The sequence below is a fragment of the Vigna unguiculata genome, chromosome 4, assembly GCF_004118075.2.
Source record: "Vigna unguiculata cultivar IT97K-499-35 chromosome 4, ASM411807v1, whole genome shotgun sequence".
Classification (NCBI taxonomy): domain Eukaryota; kingdom Viridiplantae; phylum Streptophyta; class Magnoliopsida; order Fabales; family Fabaceae; genus Vigna; species Vigna unguiculata.
This window is the reverse complement of record NC_040282.1, coordinates 42,397,886-42,408,401: the sequence shown is the minus strand read 5'-3', so window position 1 is coordinate 42,408,401 and position 10,516 is coordinate 42,397,886. Positions and strand designations below refer to the sequence as shown.

Here is a 10,516-nt window from a genome sequence, read left to right as displayed (position 1 = left end):
TATATATATATATATATATATATATATATATATATATATATATTAGATTACTTAATAAATTATAGATATTTTAGTAATTTAAATGGAGATGAATATTTGGACGGGATATATATATCTCCATCCCCAATTAAAAACTTCAGATATTACCCATATCCATATCCAGTCAATACGAGGATTTTCCATCAAAATAGGGACAAATTCAAGTAATACCCACGGATACAAGTTTATTTGTCATCTCTACTTGTTTGTATTCATATGTTAAGAAATGTAATGTTTTGTAAAATTAAATTAAGAAATAAAAGTCATTTGTCATCTTACATTAATTGCAAAATCTCACATTTTTTAACACATGAAAAAAAACAAATAAGCATGACGAGATAAAATAATGTCACCAAATTAACAAAAACAATAAATAAATAAACTATACGAACTCAATTCACAAATATAAATTGAGTGCCAACAACATTAATAGGAACTCAAATTAAATTATCCAAATTTATTAAAATTTAATTAAATCTTAAAAAATGTGAACAATTTTCTGAAATGCCTTTATTTAGAACAAAGAGATTTTGAAAAATAAACTCTAATTAGATCGACAGCATTTTAGAGATAATCTAATTAAACATGATAAATTTTACATCTACTATAGTTACATCCAAATTTTACCTTATAAAATAGTGTTATGGTATTAAATTAATTTAAAACTAATTTTCAAACCCTTTTCATTAAATTTAACCATTAATAATTTTGGTATCTACATGTGGGTAATATAAATTAAAACTCCATAATGTAAATATTAATGGCAGGAGCTTCATCCCAACTAAAGCATTGTCGAGATCCACATTAGAAACATGGACTTTAGGATCCTCCACTTCAATGTTATGTTAAATTTCGGGTACAAAGTCAACACCAAAGTCAATATATAGTTACAGCTACAATATTTTGTGAGCAATAAAAATAACTTAAAATTTTGAAAAGGAAAGGAGATATGAAAACTATAATCTCCACGTTTTGAATTCAAAAAATGAGAACTTGTCAAAATAACTTAAACGTGAATCATGGATGCACGACCAGACCAAACATGTCACCATATCATTTTCTCAATTAAATGGAAACTATAATTAAAGTTATGCATAACTGAAACTAATGTTCCTCTATTTCATTCATATAACACTAACAAACTATATTTCCATCAGTGGAACAAAAATAAGTTATACAAATAACACGTTAAATAACAATGTAACAAAAGTTACTTTTGTCAAGTAAAAATTTAATACATAGATCAAGTCACTTCATCTACAAAACCATATATCTAGAATTTTGCTTTTCAGCGCATTAATATTCTCCATACAAATACATAATTTTTACAGAACATTTTTCTCGATTTTATATACCTGAATATGTCGAGAAAGAACTCTGAAACTACAAAAAAAAGAAAGTTTAGAGAAAGGAATACATGCTTGAGGTTTAGTTTATAAGGAGTCATACTTAGGTTGTGAAAACTTTAATTTTTCTTTCAAATACAACCCATTTTCACTTTCTGTTTTCAAGAGTTTGCATAGAGAAAAATGAAAACAATAAGAAACAACAAAAACATTTTTTATGGTTTCCTGTTTTCATTCTATGTATTCACTGCTTCTTTCTCAGGCAAGTCTTTAAATCAGAAAACAAAATAAAAATAAGATCTTTAGTGATTAAAAATGAAAACCGAAAAATATTTTATCAAACCAAAGCAACCCCTAAAACAAACCATTTTGCATTTTTTTTACCCGAATGAATAGAAGAGCATGTCATGATCTCAATCCCATGAGCAACATGGCAAGAAAGTTAGAGATAACTTTTGGTGATAGCCTCTTCCAGCTCTTGAAAGTCCCATGCATCGTCGGCTGAATATTGTCCTGAAGATAAAAAAAAGAACGATATAAACATTTATACACAATTATTCTTGGAAGTCACATCAACGGGAAGACCACTTACCAATTGAATCTCTTCGGAGAGCAGTTAAATGGGCACAGCTGCAAAATTACAGCAATAGGTCAACAATAGCAACTCAACTTTGGTGGTGGAAGATATTACAGTATTTTCTCGTCTACGTGACCATACTCATTTTTGCACCAACTGAATACTTCAGACTAAAATTAAAACATCGAATTCATTCGAAATATTTAATACTAGACTTTGTGAATCTAAATTAACCAGGTTGGATAGAGTATCTGCTCTGCTGATCGCAACTAAGGAATAAAATGGAATTTGACAATATAACAAGAGATCGACAATATTTCTACAAGTCATGTTGCTTTCGTAATGACAGTGTCATGTTGTTCTCTCGTTATGAGAAAGAAATGTAAAAAAAATAGAATAATAAACCGAATACCTATCAAGAGCCTTCCCAAAATCTGCACAAAGTGACCGAATATATGTCCCTTTGGAACATTTCACTCTAAAAACCAAGTTTTGTCTGCAAAAATAATAACACGGATATAGCAGGTTAAAAATAAAACAAAATCAGCTACAACTCTAAAAGCAGTTAATTTCCAAAGATATGGTTTTACCAGGAGAATGCTCTCCCTAGGCAAAAACTTTTATTGTGATCAAAACAACCATTTGGTCATAGGTTCAAAGGCCACATACGCATTCAACTTCCTAACCATAGTGTTTTTTATTTGGAGCTCAAAGAGTAGCAATCTTCCTTAACCAGGTATTCAAAACATTTTACTGCTCTTTAGGACTTAAATATAACCTGCCACTTTGAGGAGTTTGTAGCATTTAGAACCTTTGCCTTTGGCTGGTGAACAAATTCTTGGTACTGTCCCGTGGTCCGTAAACGAAATTGTTGAGAGCATAAAAAGTTGAAGATTTAAACTTGGATTGGATTTCAAGAATGATAATGGCAACACTTGTTTAGGTTTCATTAAATTCTTAATGCAAAGAATTTACTGGGTGATCACTGAAATGCATTTATTTTGTTGTCCACCAGTAATCATTTCAACTGTTATAAATGGCTGAGCTAAATCTTGAAAGGGAGTTTAGAATGGAGGCTAAAAACGGCTACCTGTCACTTAAGCTGCGCTCTGTGTCAAACTGGAAAATTGAAATTCGTCTAGGTGAAAGTTCAATGCTTTCTCCTCTCCTTGCTTTCTCATACATCTTCTCACCTCCAACCTATGAAGAGATAGTAACAAAATGTAAGGAACTGAGCAAGTTTCCTCAATAATTAACATAAAATACCACAACAGCAAGAAGAAGAGACGTCTTTCTTTTCCAATCGGTGAAGACAGTTGCATGAATTAAACAATGATATCATGTTTTCTCATAAACCTTTAGAAAAGATAAAATTTGTTTTCTCACAAACCTTTAGAAAAGATAAAATTTCCCAGCGCTAAACTGCTCCGAATGAACCATGATGCTGATAATATTGATGCATTACAAACTGAACTGAGTTTAAAACTAGTTACAAAGAAATAGATGAAGTTGCAAATTTTAACACCAAAATCGTTTAAATTAAGTAGTCTCAATCAACAATTACACATCAGAGACAAATTTAACACCTTAGAAATATTCTATTGACGTATAAGGCAAAAAAACACTTCAACACCTTGCGCAAAACACAATTTAGAAGAAAATATTAAAGTCAAATGATTCAAGAATGGCAAAAGTTCTTACTTTAATAGCTGAGAACATAGGAGGAACTTGCCAGATCTCCCCACAAAAGGACAAAGCATTCCTCTTTATATCCTCATCTTTGATATGCTCCCATGGCTCACGTTGAATGACCTACAAATTAAGTTGGATTATCAGTGAAAATATTGCAAATGGTTCAAAGTTAAACAAAATGTACTGTCATATTAAATAGAAATTTTAATTCTCCATCATCAAGACTAATGAGTCACATCAAATGACATGCGATCAACATTCCATGTTTGAACATTGTTCAAATTTCAAGCAGCAAATACAATATTCAGACATGCTTCGCTCAAAGTATGATTTTAAACATAAATATAGACATATATCGATAAAACAGTTATTATTTTGCATAACACACTGCTTAATGGTTGCCGAATTTGAATCCAGCCTATCACGTATCTGATGAGAAAACTAAATTAAACTCACTGGTGAGTCAGCATCCCATGTTGAAGTAGCCTCCCCCAAGCGGAAAACCCCACTATAACCCTTAATCATTCCTTGATATCTGAAACAGAGATGTTTAAGTGTCCAGAACAGTTACTCGGATAAAACATTTCAACAAAAATAAAAACCATAAGATAGTGAAACAGGCAACACTACTAAGTACTTAAACAGGAGACTTAAAAAATTTTCAATCACCTGTCTACCAGTTTCGTTGCTTTGCCAACACATACAATCAATAAACCAGTAGCCATTGGGTCAAGGGTCCCAGCATGACCTACCTGAAAATCGATATATTAGTCTTCTCAGAGAAGCAAACTAAAATAAAGACATGCGACGGAAAGAACCTTTTTCACTTTGACAAGGCGACGCAGCTTTCCACAAACCGTGAATGAAGTCCAACCTGTCAAAGAGTTACATGCCAGTTCACTTTTCATTGCCAGGCCAAAATACATCTATTGTTTCAGAAATTTCAAACTTACAATGTTTTTTATAAAATGACAATTTGAGAAAAAAAAAAAAAAAAAAAGCTGCAGGGTGTTTTCATTCGTGAGCATCAACCATACTCCCCCCGCCCTGAATAATTATAAAATGGTCTGATTGAACCACGTATCCATCGTCCTCACCAATCTCTAAATGGCATATGTCCATAGTTATTACATGTTATGTCTTCGACAGATTAGATTGGTAGTGACTATGGTAGTTTTAGATATATAATAATTTCTTCTTCACTAAGTCCAAAACCGTGTAATAGTTTCTCCTCTGCCCACAATAAAACTTGCATGCATTTTACAACATGCATTTCATAGTGCACAAGTAACTCCAGTTTCATGGTGAAGCAAAGAAATGAATGAATATAATGTGTGATGTGAAGTTGACCTTTCGGTTTGTTGACCAAAACCACAGTGCCATGCGGACTATCCCACACGGGAGGAAGACCAGTCCTCCTTGACGAAAGAAAAGGCTCTCCAACTAGAACGTCCTTGTTACTACCAGGACCCTTCTTCAAACCCTTGAAGAACTCCTCAACCTTCTTCTCCTTCAGTTCTCTACTTCCTCTTTCACCCTCCTCGCCCTTCTCTTTTCCCTCAAAAAACACCAACTTTTCATCCACCCCAACAACTTTCTTCCTTCCCTCGCCCCCTCGTCCATCTTCATTAACATCAACATTTGCACTATTGATATTTGACTGTCCCGGTTGGAGAAAGGCCTTGTCAAGCGACTGATCAGGAAAGTACTTCTTCTCCAGCTGATAAACCATCTTGTAATGCTTGTCCTTCTCCCAGGGATACGTAAACGCGTCGTGGAAGTACAACTCTTCCTCCCTCTTATGCAGGGTGGGGAATTCCACCACCTCGGGCTTCAACTCCACGAACCCTTCGTCACGGCGCCCAGCGTTCTCTTGGTCAGAATCGGAGCCGTACATCCTTTTCCTGCGCTTGTTATAGTACTTCCTCTGGGCCTTGTCGAGTTGGGGAGGAGTCTCGGAAGTGGGGTCGTCGGGTTCGGGTGAGTCAATTGGTCGAACAGTTGGTGGGTGAGGGTAAGATGGACGGTTGATAATGAGTTCATATTGGAGAGGGTATGGAGTGGTAGAGAGGGATCTTGGGCGTGAAAAAGCAAAGGAAGAAGAAAGTGTTGGGAAGAGTCTGTGACAATGGCAGAAGAAGAATCCGAACCTCGTAGAGGACATGGGTGGAGAAGGGAAGAAGAGAAAAGAAGAAAGGTGGAATAGAGAAAGACAAGTGGATTTTCAGAGCATGCCTCAAAAATTGAGTCACTATATTTTAGTTTTGTAAACATGACTGCTAAAACTAAAACATTAGTTAACAATATACAGCACAGTTATTATAGATTTAAAAACATTTTAAAGTAATTTATATTTAATAAAGACTAGTGTAAGCACAGGCGCTATCGCGCCTGCGTGTACACATTTTTCGAATTATATTTATAATTGATGATATTGTAATGTTATTAAGTTAATGAACAAAATAAAAGTATATTTATAAAAATTAAAGTGAAATGTATGGAGAAAATATGAAAAAAATAATTGTTGATGAATAGTATGAGAAAAAAGAAAAAGGAGATAAATAAATAGTTTTATAAAAACTTGTAAAATTAACCGTTAATTTTTAAAAATTTAATAAATAATTAAATTGTAAAGGGTAAAATTGGAATTATGAAATGTGGACACAAAAGAGGGAATCCCCTTTATATATAGTTATAGATATTAGAAAGGAAATAAAGATAATGTTATTTTGCATAAATTATTTGAAAAAATAATGACATTTGGTTTTTTAACTATGTGTGTGTGTGTTATCATGCCCTTAAAATTTAATAAAATTAAAATAATGTGCGAAAATTGAAAATTTTGATAATAACACGAGATAAAGAAATGTTGTGATAAAATTTGTTATATAGAGATAGTTGAATATGTAATTAAAATTATATAATCATATGATTAACTTTTGTGCATAAAATGTTATCAATTGTTAATTAATTAAATGGAGGGGAAAATTACTCTACTTAGACTAAAGGAGGAATGTGATGGTACATTACCTACGGAAAAAATGAATTCTAAAAAAAAAAAAAACTTACTTGAGTCATAAAGTGAAAGTCAATGCAACAATTAGTAGAAAGTTATAATTAATTAAAAAATGAAGAAAAACCATGACTCTCTTTTTTTAATCATAGTGAAGTATTATATTCGATAAATGAAATTTTAAGAAAAGTGGAATATTAGAAGCTAATAAATAATTAATGTAGGTGACATTATAAATCAAATTATAATCTAATTCTGACTTTTATTTTAGTACTATAGTAGGTGACCTCAAGTATTATAGTCTTGTGATTTTACCATTCAAGATACTTTATTCAAATAAATAAGTTGTATGATTATTTATGATCCAAGATATTTTTCAATCTAATTTTAAATATTTTAGGCTCATATTAAAGGGTGAGAAGTTTTTCCCGAATAAGACTCCCCAAATTCAACGTTTTTTATTTATTAGAATTTTCACATTCACCGTATGCTTTCAGATATAACAGAGAGCAAAAAATAAATAAATAAACATAGAAAAATGAAAAAAAAAATAAACACGAAAGTTGAGAATTAAAAACGACACTTTGCATAAGAACAAAAATTTGCACAGATGATGCCATAATATTTCTTTAATATTTGTATTAATATTTACGTATTTATTTATTCTGATAAAATAAATAATTAACATAATATTATTAAAACAAATTAAAAATAAAAAATACTTTTTTCAGTCATATTAATAATTTCTATTATGGTTTTTTCACTTACGCTCATAAATAAATAATGATACTAATTAGTTAATAGTGTCAAATTTGCATCATAAGCAGCCAATTTTTAAAACATAAATGTTAATTTATTATTGTCAACTTTTTTAATGTAAATTTTATACAGTATTAACTATGTTTTTGTCCCTCGAGTTTTAGTGAAATTCGGAATTAGTTCTTCTTCAAAAAGTTTGACCAATTTAGTCATTCATTCTTAAAAATGCGTGAATTTAGTCTTTTTAACCGACTTTTGTTAAGTTTATCTGACGTTTCAAGTGCATTTCATGATAGTATTTGAATTGTTTATACCGTTTAACACATTTTCGCTTCAATGTTAACTCAAATATTATCATAAAATGCGTTTAAAATGTTAAATAAACTTAACAAAATTTGGTAAGAAGGACTAAATTCACGCATTTCTAAAGATGAATGATTAAATTGGTATAAAATTTCGAAAAGGATCTAATTTTAAAGCTCACTTAAACCTGAGAGACCAAAAACATATTTAACCCTTTTATATAAGTTAGACTTTTAAGGTCTAAGAAGTTTCAATATTTTAAAATTGACTCTACTTAGCATCTTAAATTAGTTTTAATTAAAGTATTTTAGTATCAACTAAACTGGCGCTTATGTAACACTAAATAAAATCTACTTTTAATTGCTTGTGTTGGCTAATGCTAATCACAATTTTAAAACAATTAAAAAATTCTCATCACCATCTTTAACAAACTAAAATACAAACAAACAAATAGAAAAAAAGAAGAAGATTGTAATGGATGGAAAATGAGTATGGATAAAGGAGATGTATGAAGATGAAAGAGATTAATGTGGAAGAAAGAAAATGAGTCTATATGAAAAAGATCAATGTGGATGAAAGAAATACGAGTGGGTGAAGGAGATTAATATAAACAAAAGAGATGAATGTGAATGAAAAAATATATAAATGTGGATGAGTATGAATGATGAACATGCACCTAGTTAACCCCAAAACACAAACTAATAATCAGACGTAAGTCTCAACGAGTACTCTAAAAAATTATAGAGTGACTCTTGACATACCTTGAAATTTGGTAGAGATGATATGTCTAATAATATAATAGTTGTAATAATTTCAAAATATTAATAAATTATAAGGTATTACTGACATATCAACTCAAGGATAAAACAGGTAAAACTATCGTTTTAGGTTTCCAAAAAAGAAATGTTTAAATCAAAAGTTAAGTACAATTATTCTTCTATTAACTTAATTATAAAATTATGTTTAAGAAAAAAGTCTATTTTTTTAATACTAATATACATCTATTAAATTAACTATAAAATTATGTTTAAGATAAAAAAAAGCTTAAAAAAATTGTTACTAATATATCTTTATTAAATTAATTATCAGTTTATGTTTAAGAATAAAATTTAATTAAATTATTATTTGTGTATGCTAAATTTTATTGGTATTAAAAATGACATTTTAATGAGTTAAAACTTTTTTTCAATAAATTATAACTTTATTTAGAAAAAAATAATTAATTATCTTTATTCTTTTATAATTAATATTGATTATATTTTCTTATTTTATTTTTATGTGACTTTAATTTTTATTAATGTGACTTCAATTTTAATTTTATTTTTTTCTTTTATTTCTCTTTTCTTTTACTAATTTCACTCATTAGTGTCGAAGAGTGGAAACACTTTTGTGAAGTTTTGGATACGGGACAAAATTTAAGATGAACATTTCTATCTAAATATTTTATTGTTTTTAACGGCTCACCAAGCCAATATTTTCTAACTTTGTCAGTTTTTTATTGGATGAAATTTGCAAGCTCAAGTAAGTTTAAGTCTGAAATGAAAGTACTCATTTTCATTGTCTAGTTCTTGTGTTTTGAAATATGTTTCTATATTCACACCCCAATTCAATGTGTCAAAGGTATTCGTTATTTCTTTTGTTACAAAATTATCAATGAATTGCCTCGTGATTTTGTACCACGTGTCATGCATCATTGATAATATTTAAATATTAGTTAAATTAATATTTGATATTATTATTTGAAAATTATCAACTATTATTATTTTTGACATGTAAGGTATATGAATATGATTAAGGAAGTGTTTTTAACGAAGAAACAAATGATCAACATCAAACATCACATTAGAATAATGTTATTTAATTTTTCATTATGTCTATTTTTCTGATTTAGAACAAATAACACTAATGACAAGCTAAATTTAACTTTTATGCTTTGTTATTTACATTATTTAATATTAAAATGGATAATTATATTTTGACCAACTTTTTCTAACTTACTTTTAATCCACCACTCTAATCATCCTCAGATTATCACATCACTCCACTACAAAAAAGATAATTGAATGGTGATTAGAGTAATGGGTTAAAAATGGGTCAATATATAATTATCCTATTAAAATTATACACTTTGTTCTTTATTCATTTTATGAATGTTATATGCAAATTATAAATACCAAAAATTAAAATCCTTGCCTTTTATAATTTTTCTTTTATTTCAGGATTTATGTATTATTAAAAAATATGAAACAAAAAAAAATAAAAAGTTTTAATGTAAAATATTTAAAGTTGATTATTGAGATAATAGAGGTTTCAAACTGTTAGCAATATCAAGGGGGTTTCAAATCTTTGGCAGTATGGGAGGTTTCAAACCTTAGACAGTAGCAGGGTTTCAAACAGAAAAGGAATTAAATAATACAATCTCATCAAAATATTTCTGTCATAAAATACCCTAAATTATTTTATTATATTACTATTTAATTTATATAATTTTGGAAAGTAAATAAAAAAATATCATAAAGAAACCATCTTCAATTTCATAAGCTACCTCTTTCTTAGATAAATACTTTCTAATGATTCCACACAAAACATTCATTAAACCTTGGATAAACAATACACGGTCCACTCTTAAATATGTTCCAGACGCATTCAGCACAATCATCTCTATCTTCGTCACAAATGTCAAAATAATGTCTTGTTCTTAGCCATGCAAAACTACAAAAGTACAAAGTAACATTCGCAAAGAAATTAGGTTTAAAACTAAAGTTGTATTGTTCCCCATGATTCAAT

At 29.5% G+C, this 10,516-nt stretch overlaps 1 protein-coding gene across 3 annotated transcripts; it reads right to left on the bottom strand.

Moving 5' to 3' along the window:
- Positions 1-1,196: 1,196 nt before the first annotated feature.
- Positions 1,197-5,925, bottom strand: LOC114182580. 3 transcript variants are annotated; one of them, XR_003604124.1, is made up of 10 exons: positions 5,005-5,925; positions 4,473-4,528; positions 4,324-4,406; positions 4,111-4,189; positions 3,664-3,774; positions 3,053-3,162; positions 2,375-2,458; positions 1,978-2,015; positions 1,770-1,898; positions 1,208-1,422 (listed from the first exon to the last, which is right to left on the bottom strand). XR_003604124.1 is itself a non-coding variant. In XM_028069476.1 (9 exons), exons 1-9 carry the CDS (start codon positions 5,816-5,818, stop codon positions 1,828-1,830), a joined length of 1,446 nt encoding a protein of 481 aa, XP_027925277.1. In that variant the 5' UTR covers positions 5,819-5,925; the 3' UTR covers positions 1,197-1,827. The 3 variants fall into 3 exon arrangements, 1 of the variants encoding a protein (XP_027925277.1); XR_003604125.1 differs by having other exon boundaries at positions 1,241-1,416; XM_028069476.1 differs by having other exon boundaries at positions 1,197-1,898.
- Positions 5,926-10,516: the final 4,591 nt, after the last annotated feature.

What these genes read in the sequence shown, in the direction of transcription:
- LOC114182580 (XM_028069476.1), bottom strand. Translation starts at nt 5,818, where the DNA reads ATGTCCTCTACGAGGTTCGGATTCTTCTTCTGCCATTGTCACAGACTC. An exon ending in GCAACGAAACTGGTAGACAG is followed by an intron (nt 4,190 to 4,323) that starts GTGATTGAAAAT and finishes TCTCTGTTTCAG; the next exon opens with ATATCAAGGAATGATTAAGG. An exon ending in CATGGGATGCTGACTCACCA is followed by an intron (nt 3,775 to 4,110) that starts GTGAGTTTAATT and finishes CTTAATTTGTAG; the next exon opens with GTCATTCAACGTGAGCCATG.